At 38.4% G+C, this 27,775-nt stretch overlaps 1 protein-coding gene across 1 annotated transcript in view; it reads left to right on the top strand.

Moving 5' to 3' along the window:
• Positions 1 to 11,234, top strand: part of LOC126184381 (gamma-tubulin complex component 3-like) — a 258,538-nt gene extending 247,304 nt beyond the window's left edge. Inside the window, exons 14-15 of the mRNA XM_049926766.1 lie at positions 7,654 to 7,896; positions 11,055 to 11,234. Of these exons, the coding sequence (XP_049782723.1) occupies positions 7,654 to 7,896; positions 11,055 to 11,234 (423 nt within the window). The remainder of the gene's footprint in view (positions 1 to 7,653; positions 7,897 to 11,054) is intronic.
• The last annotated feature ends 16,541 nt before the right edge of the window (positions 11,235 to 27,775 follow it).

Below are 27,775 nucleotides of genomic sequence, written 5' to 3' on the forward strand. Positions count from 1 at the left end.
TTCCCTGACAAGAGTGAGCATTGCAAGGACATCGTAGTATGTGAACTCACATTGTAGTGTCTAGTCGCACGAAAGATGTCAGTAAGGAATCGTGCCAAATGTGAGCCAGGTGTTGTGATCCACTTCCTACTCACACAAAGAATAACACCTCCCAACATTTTTTTGCGAATCAAAAACATTTATAGCAAAGATGTTGTGAACAGAATGAATGTGTTTAAATTGTGTAGGGAGGTCAGTGGAGGCATAACTAGTGGTCATGACGAACAGTGGACAACACGACCCATTTTGACTGATGAGTTGGTGCAAAAAACGAAGAAATCTGTTCATGAAGACCACCAATTGACACTTGATGAAATTTCTATGATGTTTCAACAACTCTCGTGCAAGACACATAAGAGAAACACTGTGCCATTGGAAACTGTGTGCAAAATAGGCCCCAAAACAATTGACAGATCATCACAAAAAAAGACAGGTTAAAATACGCCACTGTCAGGCCTCTCTACAAAAAGGGGGACACCACAGACTTCAATAATTATTGGCCTGTACCCTTGCTTACAGCATTTTCAAAATCTTCAAGAAAGTAATGTACTCCAGTAGTTAGCCATCTCAACAGTAATGGGATACTTAGTATATCATAGCTCGGATTTCAAAAATGCTGTTCCACTGAGAGAGCAATACACAATTTCACTGTCCACATAATAGATTCCTTAAATAGTAAAATGTAACCAATAGGAATTTTCTGTGACTTGTCCAAAGCATCTGATTGTTCGAACCATGGCATTATGTTAAAGAAATTACAATTCTATGGTATAAATGGAATAATGTAGGAGTGGTTTAAGGCATACCTACAGAACAGGAAGCAAAAAGTTTCTTTATATGGGTCAAGTGATTTAAGTAAGTTTGCCACTTCATCTAACGGGGTGAAATTACATTAGGTGTTCCACAGGGTTCAATCATGGGTCCCTTTCTGTTCTTGATATATGTGAACGACCTCCCTTCTTATCTGAAATAAGAAGCTGAACTGACACTGTTTGCTGATGATACAAGCATCATTATTAATCCAGTAAAAGCTGGCCGCGGTGGCCGAGCGGTTCTAGGCACTTCAGTGCAGAACCGTGCGACTGCTACAGTCACAGATTCGAATCCTGCCTTGGGCATGGATGTGTGTGATGTCCTTAGGTTAGTTAGGTTTAAGTAGTTCTAAGTTCTAGGGGACTGATGACCTCAGATGTTTTAAGTCCTGTAGTGCTCAAAGCCATTTGAACTATTAATCCACTAAAAGAAACTCCAATTGAAAATGGTACGAAAAAGGTCTTTGTAAAAGTCATTAATTGGTTTTCTGCAAATGGGGCTTGCTCTAAACATTGAACAAACACAGTGCATCCAATTTTCTGCTGCAAGAAGTACAGTTCCTTCAATAAATATAACACATCAAGTAGGGTAGAGCATACTGTCTTGTAACATGCTTAAGAAAGTAATAGACTGTATAGTGCATCCCCTAACATATTGTATAAACAAGTGTATACTGGAGGGTTTTTTCCCTCATGAGCTTAAACTGTCTAGGGTAGTTCCAGTACATAAAAAAGGAGATAAAAATTCTGTCTCAAGTTACAGGCCAATATCCATAGTCCCAGTTTTCTCAAAAGTTCTAGAATGCATAATTTACCAACAATTATCTGTTTACTTTGATAACATAGGATTAATAAGTGGATCACAGTATGGCTTTAGGAAAAGCCTGTCAACCATTGATGCCATAGACAATGTTGTTAAATACATCCATCAAGTATTTGAAGATAAATGCTTTGCCCAAGTGACTTTTTGTGACCTAAGCAAAGCATTTGACTGTGTAGAACATACACTACTACTCGAAAAAATGGACTTTTACGGTGTTAAAGGTAACAGCCTTAAGCTATTAAGATCATATTTACAAAACCGTAAGCAAGCCGTCTGTGTTGGAAAAGAAATGTCCAGTATAGAACAAGTTGAGGTAGGTGTTCCGCAGGGATCCGTGCTGGGCCCTTTCCTTTTCCTAATAATGATAAATGACCTGCCATCATTTATCAAATCCAGAACAGTACTCTATGCTGATGATACAACATTTCTGAACAGCAGTAATGATCTTAATAGCCTTAAAACATGTGTTACAGAGACAATTGAGCAAGCTTCACTCTGGTTTAAAGCAAATGGGTTCTTGCTTAATGAAAGCAAAACCCAGCAGATGGTATTTAGTTTAAAAGACAAGTTTCCATCAGATGATCCTAGTTGTGTTAAATTTTTGGGGGTCTATTTGGATGATAAACTTTCTTGGAATCCACATATTAAGTATATTAGCGGTAAATTGTCTAGGGTAATCTATTTGTTAAGGCGATTAATGCACTGTGTACCTAAAAATTATGTTAGAGTATCTTACTACTCATTTTTCCAAAGCATCATATCCTATGGCATTATTTTATGGGGAAACTCCACTTGTGTGCATGATATACTATTGCTGCAAAAGAAAGCTATTAGGATAATTACAGGCTCACCATACAAGGCTCATTGTAAACCTTTGTTTACTCAACAAAAAATCATGACAGTAATAAACCTATATATTTATTATGTTTTAATCTACACAAAAAAGAACTTACCTAAAGTAAAACGCAGGGCAAATATACATTGTTACAGCACTAGGACAAACAGCTCTATCTATACGCCCTACCACAGACTGTCAAAATCAGTTAACAGTTATGAACTTATGGGCCACAAATTATTTAACAAACTTCCACAAGGTATACAAAATTTACCAGAGCAACAATACAAACAAACACTTTATGACTGGTTAGTTGTAAACCCATTCTACAATGTAAAGGATTTCATGACCTGTGATATTATACTGTAAAGTTCTTAACAATTCTGTCCTTCTATAGCATGTACTGTACTCTACTGTATTATATGTATGACTTTGTCTATTGCTGTAATGGCTTAAAGACAATAAAATTATTATTATTATTATTATTATTATTATTATTATTACTAAGCTTTTGCATGTACATACAGATGAGAATCTCAATTGGAAAATTCATATTTTGGATCTCCTAAAGCGACTAGGTTCAGCAACTTTTGCAATTAGAATAATTGCCAATTTTGAGGATATAGAAATTAGTAAGCTAACATACTTTGCATACTTTCACTCTCTGATGTCATATGGAATAATATTTTGAGATATCTCAACATTTAGATAAAAAGTGTTCACTGCTCAAAAGAAAGTGGTTAGAATAATGTGTGGGGTTCATAGTCACACATCTTGTAGGCATCTTTTTAAAAGATTGTGAGTTCTTACAACAGCCTCACAGCACATTTACTTACTAATGAAATTCGTTCTCAACAACATGAACTTGTTTGAAAACAACAGTGACATTCATGATTATAATACCAGAAAAAGAAAGGCTTACACTATCATTTGCTCAACCTATCTTTGACACAGAAATGGGTAAAATACGCTGCTATAACAATTTTTGACAAATTACCAGGTGAAATAAAATGTCTGGCAGACATCAGTAATAGCTTCAAAAATAAATTGAAATCGTATCTCTTTGACAACTCCTTCTATACCATAGATGAATTCTCGAATATGAATAAATAAATCTATAATTAAAGTATATGCATGTTGTGCCATTTAAGGAAATAGGGTAAATAGTAGAAATATTAATCTTTAACACTGTACTATAATATATATATTTAAAAAATCTTGTTTCATTTGTTCATTTCTTGTGCGCTTCGCATGTTCCACATCATAATGGCTACTGTACCATGCCATTGATCAATGAAACTCGCAACTAACTAACTAACTTCGAGTCAGTAGTGTTTGTGAGTTTCTTGAGCAAATTGATTTGGAAAGTGAGGATTTTCTGAGCTCTGTTGTGACTGGAGGTGAAACTTGTGGCTTGTTACATGCCTGAGATAAATAGACATTTGTCACAATAATTATCCATCTGCCAAAAATTCAAAACCATAATTTTGCACACACAAAATTGTTGTCAATGTTTTAGGACTAGAAAGGCATCATTTTGATCAAATTTCTGCGTCATGGGGAGACAATCAATGCACAACAATATTGTCAAACCCTAAAAAACTGAAAAGTAGCACTCAAAACAAAAGAAGGGGAATGCTGCCAAAAGAAGCATGCTTGTTGCATGACAATGCCACCAAGACACTCTTGGACTTATTTTACTGAGATGTTCAGAACTACCCCCAGTATTCCTTTGACTTAACACTTTTAGATTAGCAGCTTTTCACCTCTCTTAAGGTACTAAAGAACTGAATTAAATTTTCAACCATTGAGCAAGTGGAGAATGAGGTTCTGGAGTTGGACAAGGAGCTGTTGGGAGAGTCTTCAAGGAGGGCATAAAGAAGCTTGTGTCAGGGCTCAGCACATGCACTGAACAGGATGGCAATCCATAAGGAAAAATTGTCATTAAGTGTATCAACAATATCATGTAATTTGTTTCAGATACACCGTAAAAAAAGGATATCTAGTACACTTACTTTCTGAACATGCCTCATAGATGGTAGTCAGGTGGTTACAATTACAAACTTTCAGATCACTAAACTGAGTGAAGTGCCACTGTTCCTAAAATATGTGCTAAGAATAACAAATGAAGTTGCTTAATAATGTAAATGTACTAAGTTAATTTCATTATCATACACCTTATTCACCAGTTCTTCTTCCTCCTCCTCCTCCTCCTCCTCCTCCTCCTCAAATGTTTCTGCTTTAGCCAATCGTTCATAGAGCCTCTTCCAAGCTTCTCTTTTCTCCCACATTATAATATTTGGCATTTCCTCCCATTGCAGTCCTCTTCAATTCACATCATCCTTCATCTCGTCTTTCTATCTTGTTCATGATCTTCCAATTGGTCTTCTTACAGATTTTGTCCATTCTGGAGCTCTTCTTGGAAGTACTTCTTGTCCCGTTTTTTAAACTGGTGAAACCATGTAAGCATATTTCTCCCCATAGTTTCTTTTAGGGTATAGATCTGAAGGGTGTTTCATTCTTTACCCTATCCCTTCTCATCTTATTCAGGATACCTTGTAGAACATGCACCTCTCTCACTTGTATTCAGCTCGGACCTTTCTTTGTCCAGGTCCAACATTCTGATCCATAGGTCAAAATTGGCAGATATGACTTATACAAGTATATCATGATCTTTGCTTTGGCAAGTATTTTTTGATTTGTAAGTGTGTCTGATATCGATATGCAATAAACACAGTTTTGAACAGTTTTCTGTCCTCTCTGAATTTCCATTCTTGATGTTTCCTTTCTTGTTTAACTTACTTCCTGGATATTTGAAAGTATCTACTGCTTTAATAATTTTTCCTTCTCTACTTGATTCCCTTCTTTTTTCCTGCTGATTTTGATCATCTCACTCTTTGTGAAGCTTATTTCTGTGCCTGATTCTTAAATTGCTCTCTGCCAGGTATTTAGTTATTCTTAGAGTTTCTGCTAATTTTCTTCTCAGATCATCATATCATTTGCTATTGACTCTTGATGAACTTCCGTTATGTTGTCCATTGTCCATGGCTATATTAAAAAACACTGGAGAGAGCACACTTCCTTGTAGAACTCCTCTGTATGTTCTAGGCGATTCTGATTCCTTGCCATTTATCATAACACATTTCAGGCATTTCTTGCAGATGTTTATGACTCTTGAGTTTCATTCTTTTTGACAATTCCAGTCTATTCAGAACTTGTCTTTCCATCCTAACCATGTCATAAACCTTTTTTATACCTATGAATGAATGCAATTGTGATATCTTCTCCAAATTCCCCTTCTATCTGTCTGGATGTAAATATGGCATGTATAGTTGATCCTCCAGACTGACATTCTTGTTGTTCTTCTGCTCTTAATTGTTGTTCTTCTTCTCTTAATTGTTGTTCTTCTTCTCTTAATTGTTGTTCTATCCTGTTTATGATTTCCTGTAAAATTCTCTCTTCATAAATCTTCATGCAGTGGCACAGTAATGCTATTCTTTTGTAGTTTTGACAGAGTGCCTTGTTACCCTTCTTTAAAACAGGTACAATAATTGCCTTTACCCATTTGCCTGGAATCCGTGTGTCCATTCTAACCTCACTATTTTCATGGTGGAATGAAAGAACTGCAGAACCAGTCAACAACAACAACAACAACAACAACAACAACAACAACTACTACTACTACTACTACTACTACTACTACTACTACTACACATGGGGAGAATGATTCAGGAACAGAACAGAACAGAACAGAACATAAGATAGAAATGTAAATGACTGAGCAGAGCAGCAAAGAAAAGAATAGCATTGGCTAAGATAATGTCTTAGGAAAAATTCACGAAAGAAATAGAAGATAATTTTAAGGATGACAAGATGATGTACTGCATATTAGATATGATATACTGCATATTAGATATGATATACTGCATATTAGATGACAGCAGGAAGCAAAAAGAAAATATTTCAAAAGTAATCAAAAAAGAGGGAAAAACCCATGTGGGTGGAGGTAGTAGTTATGAAAGGATGAAAAAAATACATCCAAGATGTTTATGGACAGGATGAAACAAACACATCAAATGAAATGCAGGGAGATGAAGGAAATAACATCTGCACAGAGGAAACAGAAAGAGATGATCTGCAGATGTTGGATGAAGACAAAACTGTATTAGAAATGAAAAATCCCACTGAATCCCAAAAGGTCCTGTGGTTTGGTCACTTTTACTCTGATATCATCTACTCCAGATACTTTACCATTTTACATTTCTCATACGGCTTTATTTACATCTGACATCTGCAGATCCACTCTTTCTGTTTCCTTTGTGAAGATGATATTTCCTTCCTTGACCTGTTTCATTACATGTGTTCGTTTCATCCTGATCCTCATTTAGATTTTGGAAGTATCCTTTCTATACTTCCATAATTTCTTCCTCCTGCCAATTGATTTTCCTTCTCTGTTGATGACGCATGAAGTATTTTCTTTCTGCTTCCTTCTGTTACCTAATATGTGGTATAATATCTTCTTTTTCATCCTTAAAATTCTCGTCTATTTCTTTAGTGATTTTTTTCCAAGACATCTTCTTAGCCAATGCTATCATTTTCTAAGCTGCTCTGCTTAGTCATTTCCATTTCTCTCTCTCTTATGTTCTGTTCTGTTCTTGAACCATTCTCTCCATGTGTTGTTCTTCTTCTTGACTGCTTCTGCAATTCTCTCATTCAACCATGGAGTTTCTTTGTGTGTGAATTTTGTCAATGTTTTCCCCATGTTTCTTTCACTGCCTTGACTATGGCCTGTTTGAACCTTCTCCATTCTTCCTCTACATCCCTTCTTCTCATCTTTTGGAAGCTGTGTCATAATCTTTTCCTTGTATATCTTTTGGGTTTCTCTTATCTTTTGGTTTCCAGCACTTGGTTTTTGCCTGTCTTTTTTTTTTCCTCTGTAGGTACTATTTCTGAATTTCTTCAGTGTTCCTACCGATAGTCTGTGCGTGCTGCCAAGATTGATGCTTGGTATCACTTGTACTTCCGTCAGGCCAAGTTTCAACTATGGGAAACACATTTAACTATTATTTCTTCAGGAACAGTATAATAATTGTAGTAAAGCAGCTTCAAATTATTCAACAAAAGCTATTTCAATTTGTTTCCAGAGTTTGGCAGCCCACTTGCGGTCTGTGTATGGTTTGATGCTACAGCTGCAAAGCCTAGAACAAGAATTGCATGACAGAGCATCAGAGGAGCTGGAAGCTCGTAAGGAATATGAGAAGCTAGTTGAAAATTCTGGCATGGACAGTGCAATGGAGGAAAGGGAATCTGCAAGGGTGAATGACTTTGTAAATAATTTCCTGCCTCGCATGCGCACTCAATTGAACATTTTGGCAAAAAGCTATCAGGTAACGTATTTTTGCATTGTTGAAGGGTGAGAACTGTTTTCCAGTGCATTTTGATAATCTAAGATGTTCAAATTTGTTGTTCGACTTGAGTGTAGGCATACTATAATTGTAAAACCGTCTCATTCAGCATCATAGTGAGCTGTCACAATTATGATCCAAAGAATATGGGAACATTTAAATAACTGAGATTTTCATCAGGAGTTTTTTTATGTGAAATTTTCCAGATTTAGAATCAGTTGCTCAGGATGTTTTGCTAAATAACTTCTCTGCCTTCATTAGGTGAGATGGTAATGTATCAGACAAATACCGTATTGGTACTATGTGTATTGTGGAATACAAAGACTTGTAAAATGGAACTGTCATTCTACAGCAAAATGTACAATATAATGATCTTAGTCGCAGAATTGTATTCTGTTCCAGACTAGGCACTGAACCCAGATATTGTCTTTAGTGCTGCTTAGAAAAATTAAGTTCCAGTACAAGAGGAAATGAATATGGCAGAAAATGACTGAGTTGCTGACTATGGCTCTCTTAAAGTATGAAACTGTCATGCTGATTGCTTTTTATACTGTCATGAAATTTCTGGAGTTTGACAGTTAAGCATGCTCTGTAGGATCTCAGTATGAGAGTACATGATGGTATGGAATTTCCTTACCTGACTTCTCTTTCCATTTTAAACTTCTCACTATCTGGAAGAAACCTAATGAAAACAATAATGTTGATGTATGTATTCTTTACCATAAGAGCAGTTGTTAAAACATTCTATTTTCTCAAAGGTTGTTAGTACAGATTTAGCTCAAACTTAGCCAGGAGCTTTCTCAAAATATTTTTATCTCAAGCTAAGTAATAATTCCTACTCGTTGCTCCATTCTATAGTTTCATTCAGGACTTGCAAATTGTCTGTTGTGTTGTTGTAAGGTATTTTGTTTGTTTGCTTAGTAATTGTTAATTATTCCTCTGTGGTTGGTGGTGATTTTAGTTAATATTGTGTATATAATAAGGAGACTGATAGTCTTGTAAGTTAGACATGCCTGTATTATTTTTTGTGAAGCAAATCGGTTACAGCATTGTTCAATATTTGGGAAACACTCTTCCTTCACAATTATTCTGTAAATAATTTTCCAAATTCCTTTTATATTACTTTCCCTTTAGCTTTAATTGTTTCAACTGAAACATCATCTCCAGGCACCTTTCTCTTCTTCATACATCAAATGGTATTATACGCCTCACCTAACATTATTTCTGCAACCTCTTTATTTTCATTATTATCTGTGCATTATACAAACACTTAAAGATATCTTCAAATGCTTGTACTTTTTTCTGTTAGTTACTGTACAAACTATCATGTTAATTCTTCCAGCCAGTAGTTCCCATGGACAAATTCTGTAACTCTAAACCTCACTTCAGTTGTCTTTCAGCTGTATTGTCCCTTAAATGACTCAAGAGACTGTCTTTCCTTAGTTTGAGATAGGGAATAGGAATGCCTTTTGTATTTTTCTCTTTTGCTCATTTGAAAAGTTGTAAACAGTACAAATACATTGTGACTATAAGTTATATACATGACTCTGCTGCTTTCTCATTGCCTCACAAAGGATTTATTTCATTCTGCACATTCTTTGGTTTTGTTGCAAGTCTTGATACAGATTTCACAGCAGCTCTCTGGATGAATGTGGATGGTACGAGTCTTGTAGCACCTGTGTATATTCTCTGCTACACACCCTCATATAGCAAATCTCTCTACCTGGAGTACTGTAGCCAGCTTCCCCAGAGAGACTGCACACTCTAGTCTAGGGTGTACCTCATTTATCCCAGCCCAAACCCCAACACCTCTTTTTGTTTTGGACTTGTCAGTCAACCCGACTGTCACTGGAATGTTGTTGAAGTTCATTCTTCCACTGATCCCTACTTCCAATCATTACAATGAAAGGTTTCTTGAAGCAGATGAAAGCTATTGCAGTCAGCCAGCATTTCCCTGACCATTCCTATATTCAATACATCAATTGTATGAGCATGGAATTCTGGATATACTAAAGGTTTCCAGTTTTTAGCCCGTATAAACCTGTTGCTGCCTCCATTGTAACACAAAGATGTAATGGGAATGTATGCAGCATAGTCTCCATCCCATCAGTGAGTGTGCTGCTAATTCTTACTTCAGAGGTGTATATCTAGTACATTCTCCTTGTACTTAGACCCCAATTTTTTCCACAGGCCCATTTAGTGTGCATGAGAAGCACCTCTTGCCTTGGAACTTACGTTCTTTATGCCACAGATCCGTGTAAATTTTGCATCCCAGGTTACCCCTACGAACTTAACCATGCCCTCTACTGGTAGATGTTCATAGAAGAGCTTCAGATTCAAGTGTATGTCCCAGTTATGCTTCCTCAAGAATTTCACAACAACAGTTTTCCTGGGACTGACCCTTAGATCCTGTTTCCTACAGTAGTTTTGTTGCCATCAGGAATCCACTGTCACCCATGGTGTCCAACTATTTTATGGAAGACTTTGAGGAAAAACCACTGCAGTTGGCAAGTCTCAAACTTCCCTACTTCTGGTGGTACAGAGTGGCACAGGGTAAGTCACCAGATTTGTTTCATGGATAACACATTTGTTGTTGACAAGATTTGTAATTTATCGATGTAGAAGTAAAGAGTACAGCTTGGAAATACAACCTAATGAATCACATGTTTAATATGACTGCCGTTTTGGTTTATAACTTCTTCAAGTCGCACACGTGCATTTGTGATTACTCTCTGACACAAATCTTCTGGAATGGCATGGCATAACTCCACAATGGTGGCCCTAAGGGCATGGCATAACTCCACAATGATGGCCCTAAGGGCATGGCATAACTCCACAATGATGGCCCTAAGTGCATGGCATAACTCCACAATGATGGCCCTAAGTTGCACTGCATTTTTGGGTTTTCTGTCCCAGTTTTGGCTGGGAATTAAGTGTTCTGCATGTAGAGACTTCAGACAGACAGAAGGAACAAGCCGTTGCAGCAAAATAATCCTTCAATATCTGAAATAAAATGTGAGGGACTGACAATCAATTAATTTTTCCCATCTTCCTAAGGTTTGAGTAATCACATATTTCATTATTAAGATTCTAAACTAGTTCCTTGATGTAATAACAATCCATTTGGTACCATGTTTCAGGATATGGTGAAGAAGTTCTTGCTCATGTTGACAACTCAACCAAATGAAATGTTGCAGCTGTTGAGCTTCCGTCTCGACTTCAACGAGCACTACCAGAGACTAGATTCAAGGATAAATGTACCTCTCACATTCCAACATCGTCGTCTCAGTTTGGGAGGAAAGCATCTGTCTCAAACATGATTCAAATTACAATCAGCTCCAGTACCTTCTGTTGAGCTTTCTTCAATAAAAGTTTAATGAAATGATGTGTTTACATTTTATGGTGTTATATAAATTGTGCTACTCACTTTCAGGTTAAGGTTGTGGTGTGCCTCACCTGTGATAACATTGTCCCTTAGTAGTTACACTGCTTTTCCTGCCTGTTACCTTGCTGTAATTTGATTAACAACAAGTCCAAAATGATGGACACAACACTGCATCAGTTACATTGTCAGTTTTTCCAGGTTAATGACACAAGTATTATGTCAATAATGAGCTTGTCTAAGTTAAATTGTACAGTTTATACACCACAAATTGGCACACACACACATTCTGCCATGAAATACTTGACAGTGGCTACAGATTTTAAGTTAACATTCCCTATAGTTCTTAGGTAGGGACAGTATGAAGAAAAATCCATTTGGCTATTCACTGCACAATAAAGTCATTTGTTTTGGTAACTTTAACACAGAGATCTACACACATTGAATAACTTATGTGGATACACACACTTCAACTCAGTACTAATTACATGTTGTTCATTTTGAGCAACTCTTGGTTGTTAGCTGCAAGAATGCAAGCCAAGGACTCGTTAAAACATTTGCATGTGGATGTTTGGGTGCTGGTGGCTAAGTGTGGATTGCCTGAAACATTGTCCAGTGGTCCTACTTATAGATAAGCATATGAATAATTATTGAATTTGGCTATGAACATATAATTTACCACAAGGAAAAGAGCAAAATTTGTGAACTTGGAATTGCAACGAGCCAAGAAGTAGTATGGTTTAACTATGAAATTGATAACTGGAAAATTGATCAAATTATATGGACTTTATTGTTAATACAATGTACACTGTTGTGGGATTCCCAGCTCCTACCAAATTTGGCTGTTTTACGTAATTTTCTTGGTCAAATAATTAAAAAGTAATATATTCCATGAGACAAATTAGGGCTACAAATCTAGATAACTGAATTTAGGAAATGAGCACTAGTTAAAAATGGAAGGTCCTAGAAGAGGAAAGATATAATGATGGATAACTTCAAAAACAGGAAGTTTTGGAGAAAGTAAGATAATTACTGAAAAGAGGAACCAGAGGACTTTCAGATGAAGTATACTATGTCAAAGTAACTTATTATCATAGATGGAGGCCAATGCTTGAATACAGTAAGCATATTCAAGTGGATGTAGGTTGCAGTAGTTATGCAGAGATAAAGAGGTGTCAATAGAACAGACTAGCATGGAAAGCTGCACAAAGCCAGTCATCAGACTAAAGACCACCACCACCACAACAACAACAAATACTACAACAACAACATAAATAATAATTATTATAATTATAATAAATATTCACAAACATAAGGACTGGGAATACACCTATGGATTATACATGTATGTGGATACTGGACTTGGTCTTTCAGAAACTTTCCTATACTGTAAAATGACTCTTGCAGTAGGAACTGACATAAGTTTTGTGTTTCTAAACAAGAATTTTTTTTCCAAAAGGGAAGGCATTAAAAATCTTACAGCCACTGTAATGAACTCCCTTTTGTACCATGTACCGTACTCAGGTTTGTATGCTCATTTCTAGTATCATGACTGATACATGTAAGTTGGGCTTGAAAGGCACCCTTTTTTCCCCTCTATGAAACCCATTAGGGAGAATTTATATTGTAAAACCGCCTGGATAGACATGTGTGCTATAGTGCCCACTTCTGTGATGGGGAGGCACACTGGCCCTGCTTAAAATACACCCAATGGGCTAATGGGATGGAGGGGGGGGGGGGGGGGGGGGGGTCAGTGTACCAACCAACTTGGATGTGGTTTTTAGGCAGTTTCCCACATCGCACTAGGTGGATACCAGGCTGGTACCCACATCCTGCCTCAGGTACACGCTACCCAAATATTTAGGAAAGTTTCTCACACTTGCACATAAAATTTATGTTAGATGCAGAGAGATGAGGTACACTGATTCCATCCTGGGGAAGACTGTTACCTTAGATGTTTAGCCTCCTTAAACCTATAAGTATTAACATACATTGCACAGTTGATGTAAGAATTTCAAGATATTGAGAGGATTTTGCATGTCATTCTAGGATGGACAGTGTTCATGATTCTTATGCCTGTTTTCTTTACATATAGCACTTCTCTATTCAGAGGCCATTTCCCCAAAATAAGATTCCTTATGCCACAATGGCATGAAAATAAGCAGATCAAATATTTTTCATGTTTCTGTAAGAGCATACATTGCATAAAATGTTGCAGAACACCGTACTTAGCAGAGATCAAGGATGTAATTGGCCCATTTAGTTTGCTATCAATACATAATCCAACGTATTTTGAAGTATACAATAGTCACTAAACTTTTTCCTAGTTCTTCACCATTAGAGGTTGAGTGAAACTGAATAAAGCTTGTTTTACTGTAATTAACGGGAAGACCATTCTTATTAAATCATTTCACAATATCCCTAAAAATCTTATTAGCTGACATATCAAGTTCGTGAATCGAATTATCAAGAAGTGGTGTAGTTTCAATTCACCATATTAGGTGTTGACAACGTTCCCTACAGAAACATAGATCATTTAATAAAAATGACATGGTCAAATGCTTTCATTGGGTCCCAAAATATTCCAACAACCTTTATTTTTTGTTGTTGACAGCACATGTTAATTTGCATTTTCTGTTAGTGATCTTTTCTGAAATCTAAACCAAATCTGTTGATATTATGGTCACTAAGAGACATACCAATCCTGGCACGCATTTGTTTCTCTGAAACCTTTGAAAAACTTGGGGCTAATGGGTTCAGCCAGTCTTAAGAAGTATCTGCCTTATCTCCCTTCTTACACAGTGGACTTTGAGGAAATATTCCCTGCTTAAATGAGGCCTTGAAAATATGGCAAAGGATTTTACTTACATGTCTGCAACAATATTTTAATAACTCAGTAGTTATGTTGTCAACTCTACTGGAGTTTTCACATTTTAGAGACACTATAATCCTTTCAGGTTCGTGTATTGGGACCGTTTTTACTTTGTTATATTTGTACCATACTAGGTATATTCATTTTCAGAAAATTCATGGCTTGATTTATGGAGCCTTGCAATCCTATATGTTCTGTTAAAAATGGTTTTTGAATTTGTGTTGCTTGAATGTGTGAGTTTCTCCACAATATCACTCCATACTGCAGATAGTGTTCAAAGAGTACATAGTATATTGTGCACAGAAGCTGTTTGTATGTATACTGTGATGCCTGCTTCATTATGAATATGACACAGCTGAGTTTCTTACAGACTGAATTTATATTCTGTTTCTATTTCAGATCATTATCCACAGCAGTTTCCAAAAATCTAGTGAATTCTACTTCTAGCCTCATTTCACCCACCTCTAAATCCACATGAACAGCCTTCTCTGTTTTTCTGAACGCTCCATACATAGTCGTTTTTTGGTTTATAAGCAGTTCCTTTTCCAAGAGCCATGAGCTATGACATTTGCAGAAATGTATACTCTGTTCTCAAGATTTCCACATTTTTCTCACTGTACAGTATTGTTGTGTCATCAGCGTACAATATTTTCTTCTCTTATCTTCAGTATCTATATCATTAACAATCAGATCAAATAACAATGGTCCCATTACCAAATCTTGTGGCACTTCATATTTGATTGCTTTCATTTCTAACTGGTTTGAGTTCCATGTTCGTACACACTGTTCTGTGTCACATAAATATGATTATAGCCTCTGTTCAACTTTCCCTTGAATGCCATAGTTTTCCAAGTTTTGTGTTAGTACTTCATGGTCAGTAGTGTTGAATGGTTGGGAAAGATCCAGAAACAATGCAGATAAACCTGTTTTTCATGTAGGTATTGTAAACTGTATTCTGTCAGACTGCTGATCCTGTAGGTGTTTCTCAATGCTTGTATGGTCTTGTTATGAGTTTAATGGCCCTAGTAATTGAAGACCTTATAACCTGATTTAAACAGGTTCCCTCTCTCACTTTTTAGGGAATATTTATTCAGATAGACTTTTGTAGCCTCCTTGACAAATACATTAAAGTTGGAGTTAACATCAGCTGCAGCATATGGAGGTGACCAGTCAACAAGTTGTAGTTAATGATTAAAATTATCCATGATGTGTGTTTATAATGCTTACGTTTTTCCAAATGAAATTCACTTCTCTGTGCATTTATTTGCTTTATGGTGAGAAACTGTCAATCCTGGTCAGAGAGGCCATTTATAGTATTTTTGACAGTTAAAATATTTATAGATAAGGGTACATACAATAATTTAGCTATTGAAGTACTGGAATTGACTTCTATTATAGCTGTAGAGCCTGTCACTGATAATAAGCTGCAAGAGCACATCATCTGTTAAAGGTCTATTCTGTTTCTATCATCTGTTGGGAAGTGCGCATTTAAGTTACCATTGCAGTGAATCATATTTTTCATCTATTAAGTGTGTTACCAGTTTCTCTATTTTATTCTTCAGACCTCTTACATTTTGATGGGATACGAAGTTGAGCCTTGTTCACCTGAGCATTAATAAGATATTTGTGTGGTAGAAGAGCAAATTTTCTCATTATATGAGTTGTTTGGTCTGCTTTGGGCACTGGAGGCTCATTTTGAATACACAAGAAAGGTGTTTCACATAGCTTAGACTGCTTTCCTCTCATGTATCTTACTGAGAAAAAGGCTGGTTCTTTTTTCTGTTGCTTGTTGGATGAGCTTATGATGCATGTGCTGATGTTTTAGCTGCTAATTCTGGTACCTTCAACACTGTTATTTTTGACTGTACTGCTAATGCTGCTACTTCTGCTCTTGATGGTGTTGCTCCCACACATGAGATTCGCTTTTCTTTTTCTCTCTGTGTGGAATGATTTCATTTATCTTTTTACACATAAATAGTTTCCTCCATAATTCAGATGTATTCCATGCCTTGTATGCTGGTACCTGTCCAGCATGCATGTATCTAAATGCCGTACAGCCCAAAAATGAACTCGTCTGTTTTATTTTAAACTTAGTTTTTGTATTTCTTTGTTCACATAAAAGTCATATCTATATGTTAGTGTTGCAGTGTGACTATTGTATTAAATTTTTTATTACATTCTATAAACTTCTTTAGTTCCACTATGCAGTTAATTGCCTCACTTTTTCACATTGTTTGCACCTGCTATATGCAATGTTCATTTTACAAGCTGTCATGTAGATTGACATCAATAATATTTTTATTGCACCTGGTTTAACAATAGCTGTTGTACAAAATATACTCAATGCTTTGAAAAGTCTTCAAACATTTTTGCCATGATTGTTCAATAAAAATAATACACTGCATTTGTACTTATGCTGTTACACATTTTTTAGCAGTGTCGTTAATATTAGTTTCATTACTACGTACACTGGATGGTATGCACAGTTTCCTACCATAACTGTTAAAAAAAACTGAACTTAGAGCTTGTTTCACATTTCTGCTGACTGGGCTGGTTTACAAGTTCATTTTCACTTATCAGTTTAGTCTCTTCATTTATGGAAAGAGCTTGAAATCCTTTTTTAACCATCAATTGTTTTTAATTTTTTGGGAAAGTTCTGGTAGAATGTAAATACTTTCAGATTAAAGGAGACTGCTCTCCAAAAAAGCAGATGTGTTGTCATCAAAAGACACATACAAAAAGAAAGAAAAAACTTGCTGGCTTTCAGAGCAATCCTTTTTCAAACTGGAGTACAAATACATCAGAAACTGTTGGGTAGAAGGTGTGGGAACAATTGGTTACAGTAGATTGAGGCCAGCCCACCTGACACAACCTCCAATACAACCTAAGGTTCCTGTCAAAATTCAGTGTTGTGCATCCAGTCAGCTCCATGTAGGGGCATGGGTTTGTGTGGGAAAGCACATGCATGTGCATGCTCAAGCTTGTTAAAGAATTACTGCAAAAGCTAGCATGTTTGCTTTCTCAAGTTTTCTTTTCTTCTGTGTGTACTTGATGACTGACTCAACACTTTTGCATTTTGGTGAGAGGAATCCTTTAACCCAATTGTTGATTTTATACATGGATCACCTTATTATGCACATGCCCAGTATATCCTATACAATTCTGTCTTAAAATAAGTTCCTGTAAATCCAGCCTTTGTTTTTAAATCCTGAACCAATATTTGCAAATATTTATATACAAAATATTTTCTTTTAATTCTACGTACTTTGTACCGTAAAAATAACAGGTGGTGATAGCGATGACTGTACAGTGAGTGCACCAAAGGGGTAGAAGGGATGGAGGAGGTGGGGGGGGGGGGCGGCTCTAGTGACACCAGGGGTGCCAGATCCCGCCAAGTCATTGGATTCTGAGCCTCTGTTCATTGATTTTGTCCCCCTCACACCAGTGACAGGCAGTGATCCTGGGACATGACCAGTTCTCAAGGCCACTTCACACCTCATCAGGACACCCTCAGTGTTATGATCCAGTGGAACTTTAACAGGTACTACTGCCACCTGCCAGAACTGGAACAAGCTTATTTCCTTTTATTCTGCTGTCTGTATCACCCTCTAAGAAGCTCACTTCAATGGTGACCATTACCACCATTACCAGTTACCATAGATTGTCAGAATCATATTGGCCCCAGGAGAGTTATTAGAGGGATCAGGACACTGGTTCACACAGGTGTGGTCTGTGTGTGTTTTTGGGCCACAGATCTGTGAGCTTGTAATATCTTTCAACAGTAAACTTATGTTGGACTTTGATTTTGAATTTGTGTCATTTCACAATTTAACATTAGGTACTTTAACATTTGAATGCAAGATGAGGACTTACAAATTATTTTGATGGTTTGTCATTACTAGTTAGTAATTAATAATAACATATTGTGCTGGTCTGAGTGATTTATTCAAAAAGCATTTGTTCTGCCTTTTTGCTAGTTCAGGAACTAAAAGGCTTTATGAACTAAATTTATTTTGAAATCGGTGAGAGTCCTGAACATTACTAGATTCCATCACTGCCGACAAGCATGCCTGCACTTATCAAGTTATTATTTAGTAAGTAGGACTATTTACTGGGTAATGCAATGGGTGAGTGTTGATCTCCCAGATTTCAACATAGCGGCTAAACATTAAAAATCGTGTTGTACCCTTAAATTGCCAGGAATTCAGGTGGTGACCAGTAGGAAATTATATTGCATCCTCCTGTTGTGGTGATTCATTGTTCAGTTATGCCATATAATATCTACACAAATTGATTGTCATGTTTCTAGTACAGTTTAACCACATTAAGTGACATATTACTCAAGAGATGGTCACCTGCAATCACCTTAGGTCCTCTAAATGGTGGCATAATGCAAGACAATTTAAATTACCATTACTTGAACATTGTCACATCAAACCAACCACTTTTATTACTAATATGAGGTGCACCAGTTAAATCTGCTTCAGTATCGGAGAGATGTTTGGCCCTACAAACTGTGTACAGTGGGAGGACTGTGCCATCTGCAGCCATCGCGGTCATTACACTAATATTCGGCTTGGAACTATTCACTGTCCTTTCAGGATGTCTTGTAACTCATGTCGCTAATAATTTCACTTTTGCAGGATCATCACAGAAGTTGGTCTCATCACAATGTATAATGTTTGAGTGAGGAAAAGCATTCGAGGACACTTCCAGGCTTTTAAAATAATCACTCACTGTTTGTCGGGTAACTGCTGCCCTTCCCTGTTTGCATTTTCACTTACCCTAACCAATGATTCCTTATTTCTTATCAGAAAACATTTAACACACTTGAAATTATGTTGACTGTCAGCAACTTCTTCAATCCACCCTACTCAATTAAGAGATGCCGGAATGATGTCTAACAGCATTATTCCTCAAAGGAAACCCCCCCCATTTTGCATCACTCCAGGCAGATGATTCCTTTCAAAAAGGCACAACCAATTTCCTCCCTCATCCTGGGCACAATCCAAGCTTGTGCTCCATCTCTAATGACCTCAATGTTGACGGGCCATTAAACCCAATGTTCTATCTTTCTTCCTTTCCCATTTGGCACAACACAACATTCTTCCAACCAGATTTTTTCCTCACTATTAATTAATGTTGGTTGGATGCCTATTTTATATTTGTGTCTGTTCTTGTTTGTAATTTAATGTTGTCTAAGGAACTGCGTATTGTCCTGAAATTTTGTGAATGCTTAATTTTTCTGATTTGACAGCCTACATTGCACTTAGAAGACATTGTAGTTGGGTTTCTGGGTTAGTCCTATAACCTTCTTGTGTACTCGCATGATCAGATTCACCCTACAAACATGCAATTTTGTAATTAGGCATGTGTAATGTCTAAGCAGTATTAACAATGAACAAAAATATGGAACAGAAGGGCTTGAGATGTTAATATGCAATTAAAAATATTACCATTTATCAATTACACACCATAAGTATGTGATGCCAGTAGAAGATTCGTACTGATGTATTTAATTCACAAGTGTGGCATGTCAGTTACACATCTACTAACAATGTCATTTGTTGGTACTGTGCAGTCCAACACACCATAGTTACAGACAAATCAGTCAAGAATTCACAATAAAAGTTAGATGCAGTTCTTGTTAAGATGCCCTGCTCAGATATCCAAATGTTGAAAAATAAGTAAATCATTGGATTCACATCACCTGATTGGATTCACCTCATTTTATGGTACTAGAGTCTAGTATGGGTACTAACATACTGAATGAGGATACCTCCTATCCTCTGTGCTTGTAACTGATTGTGCAGCTCTGTATTGTCTGCCTGTATTTGTACCATCTGATTTACTAAGGTTCGAGCTGCCTCTGCAGTAATAATCTTCGAGGAACCAACGTCACAACTGTGTTCCCCACCACTGAACACCTTTCTCAATACTTACATCACAGTGCTAACCATGGCATTGCCTGACGTAATATGAAGTCGTCCTCTTCAGGTCACGATAAACTGTGTACTTCATCCTGTCACATGCAAAACTGTTCATTTTCACTCGCATGCTGAGATGAAGTCTCAGACCGTCACTCAAAGTTGTCACTCATAGGTACTTGCTCTTCTGCTGCCAAAATGTAGTGGTTGCCTCATGCAACAACCTCTACATTGACACCAGTGTTGCATGAAGGCCACTTTGGTCCCCAAAGTGGCATCTGCAGGGAGCTTTGGGATGGGATCCCCAGTACTGCAATGAGCGTGTAGTTAAGAATGCTAACTCAAAAACATTACTTTTTATTAGTCAGTGATTCTATACAAGAAGTCGATAACTGTGGCCCATGAATTGGCCATGGCTAGCAGGTGGAGGGTGAGTATGCTGAGGCAGCAGAATGCTGTGACAGCATAACAATGGCCAGCAACTACTGCACCCTTGGTTATGAAAGTCCAGTCTCCACTCCACAGCAAGTGATATTAGATGGCTGGGCTGGCATACACTGCCTGTGGCCCAAGCCAGCTGGCAGGTTTGTGCTTAGACTCCAACTCAGACCCTCTAAAACTCTTTGAGAGTGGCTGGCCAACATGGTAATGGCACGGAAAGGATGGCCTCACTTCAGTGCATCCAGTTCAAAGCCCATAACCATCAGGGCTAGTGGATAGATCAAAGATGAGCATCTTTGCTTAGATTATGATGTTGCTTAGTGAGGTTGTAGCTGCTTGACTCCACATTCAACCAAAAACTAGCATGAAAACTGTGCCCTTCAGATGCACAATGCTGATGGAATGCTGCTAATGCCAGAGTAGGGAACATTTATACATACTCCAACTGTGGGTGTGTTATGACAAGAGCTAGGCTCTTGTCACATAGCCATATTCAGAAATGCAGCATTGTGCTACAGTATGCAGCAGTCGAGTCCACCCCTGATGGTAGAATGCCAGTTTGCAAAATGTAGTAGTTGCAGAATTGTGTGGTTTCCTGGCTTGCTTACCCCTTAGCTGGTTGCACTGGCCTGCCTGAGGCCAGTTCCACAACATAAATAGAGAGTTTAATCCTGAAGCACAGCTTGTGAATTTGTAGTTGTATGAAGAAGATTAAAAATGTTATTGTGGATGAAATTCTTATTACCATGACTTGGTGCTGGCAACCACTGCAGTATTCTTGAATATACTGGAACAACTCTTCTGCACTAAAGTAACCAATCTGTGCTGCTGACAGCTTGTCAAGAGAACTAAGCGTGGTAGAATGACTATAGTATTCAGGTAAGTTATTTTTTTTTTAAAGTAAGTAATTTAGAGATCCAATAGCTTTTTGTGCTTAGACTGTGTAACATTTAATGATTTTTCCCAATTTTATGTGTATTTCTGCAGCTTTTTTTTCCCAACTCACTACCACTTCCCCCACCCCCCAACCCCCCACCCCAAGACCCATGGATCTTGCCATTGGTGGGGAGGCTTGTGTGCCTCGACGATACAGATAGCTGTAACGTAGGTACAATCACAACGGAGGGTATCTGTTGAGAGGCCAGACAAATGTGTGGTTCCTGAAGAGGGGCAGCAGCCTTTTCAGTGGTTGCAGGGGCAACAGTCTGGATGATTGACTGATCTGGCCTTGCAACACCAACCAAAACAGCCTTGCTGTGCTGGTACTGCAAACGGCTGAAAGCAAGGGGAAACTACAGCCGTAATTTTTCCCGAGAGCATGCAGCTTTACTGTATGGTTACATGCTGATGGTGTCCTCTCGGGTAAAATATTCCGGAGGTAAAATAGGCCCCCATTCAGATCTCCGGGCAGGGACTACTCAGGAGGATGTCATTATCAGGAGAAAGAAAACAGGCGTTCTATGGATCTGAGCGTGGAACACCCGATCCCTTAACCGGGCAGGTAGGTTAGAAAATTTAAAAAGGGAAATGGATAGATTAAAGTTAGATATAGTGGGAATTAGTGAATAATGAATAAAAAAGTAGGAGAGAGGGTAAGCTACTACAGACAGCATAGTGAATGCATTATTGCGGCCAAGATAGACATGAATCTCACACCTACCACAGTAGTACAAGTTTATATGCCAACTAGCTCTGCAGATGATTAAGAGATTGAAGAAATGTATGATGAGATAAAAGAAATTATTCAGATAGTGAAGGAAGAAGAAAATTTAATAGTAATGGATGACTAATTCTATAGTAGGAAAAGGAAGAAAAGGAAATGTAGTAGGTGAATATGGAATGGGGTTAAGGAATGAAAGAGGAAGCCGCTTAGTAGAATTTTGCAAAGAGCATAACTTAATCATAGCTAACACTTGGTTCAAGAATCATAAGAGAACGTTGTATACATGGAAGAGGCCTGGAAATACTGGAAGGTTTCAGATATATTATATAATGGTAAGACAGAGATTTAGGAACCAGGTTTTAAATTGTGAGACATTTCCAGGGGCAGATGTGGACTCAACCACAATCTGTTGGTTATGAACTGTAGATTAAAACTAAAGAAACCACAAAAAGGTGGGAAATTAAGGAGATGGGACGTGGATAAACTGACAGAACCAGAGCTTGTGGAGAGTTTCAGGGAGAGCATAAGGGAATGGGGGAAAGAAATACAATAGATGAAGAATGGGTAGCATTGAGAGATGAAATAGTGAAGGCAGAAAAGGATCAAGTAGGTAAAAAGATGAGGGCAGGTAGAAATCCTTGGGTATTTGAAGAAATATTGAATTCAATTGATGAAAGGAGAAAATATAAAAATGCAGCAAATGAAGCAAGCAAAAAGGAATACAAAAGTCTCAAAAATGAGTTAGACAGGAAGTGCAAAATTGCTAAGCAGGGATGGCTAGAGGACAAATATAAGGATGTAGAGGCTTACATCACTACGGGTAAGATAGATACTGCCTACAGGGAAATTAAACAGACCTTTGGAGAAAAGAGAACCACTTGCATGAATATCAAGAGCTCAGATGGAAAACCAGTTCTACGCAAAGAAGAGAAAGCAGAAAGGTGGAAGGAGTATATAGAAGGTCTATACAAGGGCAATATACTTGAGGACAATATTATGGAAATGGAAGATGATGTAGATGAAGATGAAATGGGAGATATGATACTGTGTGAAAAGTTTGACAGAGCACTGATAGATCAAGTCGAGAGAGCCAGCCCTGACCAAACTCTTCTATCTGGTGAGCAAGGTATAAAAGACAGGCGAAATACCCCCAGACTTCAAGAAGAATATAATAATTCCAATCCCAAAGAAAGCAGGTGTTGACAGATGTGAAAATTACTGAATTATCAGTTTAGTAAGTCATGGCTGCAAAATACTAACACAAATTCTTTACAGATGAATGGAAAAACTGGTAGAAGCTGACTCTGGGGAGGATCAGTTAGGATTCTGTAGAAATGTTGGAACACATGAGGTGATACCGACCCTACGACTTAACTTAGAAGACAGATTAAGGAAAGGCAAATCTACATTTCTAGTATTTGTAGACTTAGAGAAAGCTTTTGAAAATGTTGACTGGAACACTCTCTTTCAAATTGTGAAGGTGGCAGAGGTCAAATACAGGGAGTGAAACGTTACTTACAATTTGTACAAAAACCAGATGGCAGTTACAAGAGTCGAGGGACGTGAAAGGGAAGCAGTGGTTGTGAACGGAGTGAGACAGGGTTGTAGCCTATGCCCGATGTTATTCAATCTGTATATTGAGCAAGCAGTAAAGGAAACAAAAGAAAATCTCAGAGTAGGAATTAAAATACATGGAGAAGAAATAAAAACTTTGAGGTTCGCCGATGACATTGTAATTCTGTCAGAGACAGCAAAGGACATGGAAGAGCAGTTGAGTGGAATGGACAAAGTCTTGAAAGGAGGATATAAGATGAAAATCAACAAAAGCAAAACAAGGATAATGGAATGTAGTCAAATTAAATCATGTGATCCTCAGGGAATTAGATTAGGAAATGAAACACTCCAAGTAGTAAAGGAGTTTTGTTATTTGGGGAGCAAAATAACTGATGATGGTCAAAGTAGAGAGGATATAAAATGTAGAGTGGCAATGGCAAGGAAAGCATTTCTGAAGAAGAGATGTTTCTTAACATCGAGTATAGATTTAAGTGTCAGAAAGTTGTTTCTGAAAGTATTTGTATGTGGAGTGTAGCCATGTATGGAAGTAAAAGGTGTACAATAAATACACTCCTGGAAAAGGAAAAAAGAACACATTGACACCGGTGTGTCAGACCCACCATACTTGCTCTGGACACTGCGAGAGGGCTGTACAAGCAATGATCACATGCACGGCACAGCGGACACACCAGGAACCGCGGTGGTGACCGTCGAATGGCGCTAGCTGTGCAGCATTTGTGCACCGCCGCCGTCAGTGTCAGCCAGTTTGCCGTGGCATACAGAGCTTCATCACAGTCTTTAACACTGGTAGCATGCCGCAACAGCGTGGACGTGAACCGTATGTGCAGTTGACGGACTTTGAGCGAGGGCGTATAGTGGGCATGCGGGAGGCCGGGTGGACGTACCGCCGAATTGCTCAACACGTGGGGCGTGAGGTCTCCACAGTACATCGATGTTGTCGCCAGTGGTCGGCAAAAGGTGCACGTGCCCGTCGACCTGGGACCGGACCGCAGTGACGCACGGATGCACGCCAAGACCGTAGGATCCTACGCAGTGCCGTAGGGGACCGCACCGCCACTTCCCAGCAAATTAGGGACACTGTTGCTCCTGGGGTATCAGCGAGGACCATTCGCAACCGTCTCCATGAAGCTGGGCTACGGTCCCGCACACAGTTAGGCCGTCTTCCGCTCACGCCCCAACATCGTGCAGCCCGCCTCCAGTGGTGTCGCGACAGGCGTGAATGGAGGGACGAATGGAGACATGTCGTCTTCAGCGATGAGAGTCGCTTCGGCCTTGGTGCCAATGATGGTCGTATGCGTGTTTGGCGCCGTGCAGGTGGGCGCCACAATCAGGACTGCATACGACCGAGGCACACAGGGCCAACACCCGGCTTCATGGTGTGGGGAGCGATCTCCTACACTGGCCGTACACCACTGGTGATTGTCGAGGGGACACTGAATAGTGCACGGTACATCCAAACCATCATCGAACCCATCGTTCTACCATTCCTAGACCGGCAAGGGAACTTGCTGTTCCAACAGGACAATGCACGTCCGCATGTATCCCGTGCCACCCAACGTGGTCTAGAAGGTGTAAGTCAACTACCCTGGCCAGCAAGATCTCCAGATCTGTCCCCCATTGAGCATGTTTGGGACTGGATGAAGCGTCGTCTCACGCGGTCTGCACGTCCAGCACGAACACTGGTCCACCTGAGGCGTCAGGTGGAAATGGCATGGCAAGCCGTTCCACAGGACTACATCCAGCATCTCTACGATCGTCTCCATGGGAGAATAGCAGCCTGCATTGCTGCGAAAGGTGGATATACACTGTACTAGTGCCGACGTTGTGCATGCTCTGTTGCCTGTGTCTATGTGCCTGTGGTTCTGTCAGTGTGATCATGTGATGTATCTGACCCCAGGAATGTGTCAATAAAGTTTCCCCTTCCTGGGACAATGAATTCACGGTGTTCTTATTTCAATTTCCAGGAGTGTAGTTTGGACAAGAAGAGAATAGAAGCTTTCTAAATGTGGTGCTACAGAAGAATGCTGAAGATTAGATGGGTAGACCTCATGACTAATGAGGAGGTATTGAATTGAATTGGGGAGAAGAGAAATTTGTGGCACAATTTGACTAGAAGAAGGGATTGGTTGGTAGAATATGTTCTGAGTCATCAAGGGATCACCAATTTAGTATCGGAGGGCAGTGTGGAGGGTAAAAGTCGTAGAGGGAGACCAAGAGATGAATACACTAAGCAGATTCAGAAGGATGTAGGTTGCAGTAGGTACTGGGAGATGAAGTAGTTTGCACAGGATAGAGTACCATGGAGAGGTGCACCAAACCAGTTTCTGGACTGAAGACATCACCACCACCACCACCACCACCAACAACAACAACAACAACAACAACAACAACAACAACAACAAACACTTTTCCTTTTCTTAATTCAGGCACACATGCAATTCTGTTATGTTTGTGGATGTGGTTTCCAATGTGGATGGTGAGCTCTGAAATATGATAATGTGGGACATTCTTGACAATGTTATCTGTAGCTGAAGTGGTCTACAGCAGCAGTTTTAGCTACATGTGATCCATTAATTACACAAATTTTATTCCTGAAAATGAATACATGTGAAACAGTTGCATTGAGTTCATAAGAGATTCTCCAAGATGCACGGAGAGCTTAAAAATATTCCAGTTCTTTACTGACATATTGTTGTTTATTCTGCATCTTATTCGATGTAGCAGCAAACAAATTCCAAAGATTTGTAACAAGATAAAATTTTATGTTTGACGAGGAAATGAATATAAATAGTGCAATCATTACACTGCTGCTTTTGTGGTTTAAGGACACAAGTATAGCCTAATATCATTATCTAAACATGTATTTCAACCTTGTTTGTGTTCATTCCTTCCAGGTCTGTTTGAAACAAAGTTTTCATTTCTACATGATCCCCCAAGAGATGAATGCAGACATTGTTCAAGTAAAATTTCTAGGGAGGTTTACATTTCCATCTACATATTTGTATTTTTTGGTATTGTGTCATATCACTTTTAACCGCTCGCATACCATTTCAATACATTTAACTATAACAGATCATACCCAAATATTGCGGTTTTGATGCATAATTAATGTTTAGGTACCTTAAAACAACATAGATTACAAAAAGGACTATAATAAGAAATCTATTTCTGTCAATGCGAAACTAAGGTTTTACAACACAGTAGTCCTACCAGAAGCCCTTTATGCTGTAGAAACTACAGTGATTCATGGTCATACATAGATCAGGGAGATTGAAAAGCAGGAAAGTAACCGTTATGAGAATCAATTTAAGTTGCATAGGTAGTTTTATTTATTTATTTATTTATTTATTTATTGATGATTAGCTACAGACATCTTGTTGATTATCAGATCATCCATGTACATCACTCTTGCATTACAGACTGACCTACATGTAATTGCAGGCCCCTACTGCTACCTGATATATAGCTGGAAAGTGGCAAGTCACACATTTAGTTTCTTCTGTTTTTGTAGTAGTATATTGACTAAATTTTATGCATGTTTTCTTTTTTTCCCCTACATGTTTTGAAATGTAAAGTGTTGTCAGGCAGTTTGTAATGAAGATTTAATTTCTGCTGAACAGTCAGCATTACAGCTCATAAGGCGTCAGTCTCCATCGGTGACACAGTGGGAGGTTAGCAAGCTGCATATTTACATCTATATACACCTAAACTTACATCTACATAGATATTCCACAAGTCACTGTACAGTGCCCGGCAGAGGTTACTTTGTACCACCACTTGTCAATTCCTTTCCTGTTCCACTTGCAAATAGAGCAAGGGAAAAATGACTGTCTGTATGCCTGCAGATGAGCTCTAATTTCTTGCACCTTATCTTCATGGTCCTTTTTCACAATGTATGTTGGCAACAGTAGAATCATTTGGCAGTTAGCTTCAAATAACAGTTCTCTAGATTTTCTCAATAGTGTTTCTCAAAAAGAACATTGACTTGCCTCCAGAGCTTC

Source organism: Schistocerca cancellata, chromosome 4 (genome assembly GCF_023864275.1).
Source record: "Schistocerca cancellata isolate TAMUIC-IGC-003103 chromosome 4, iqSchCanc2.1, whole genome shotgun sequence".
Classification (NCBI taxonomy): Eukaryota; Metazoa; Arthropoda; class Insecta; order Orthoptera; family Acrididae; genus Schistocerca; species Schistocerca cancellata.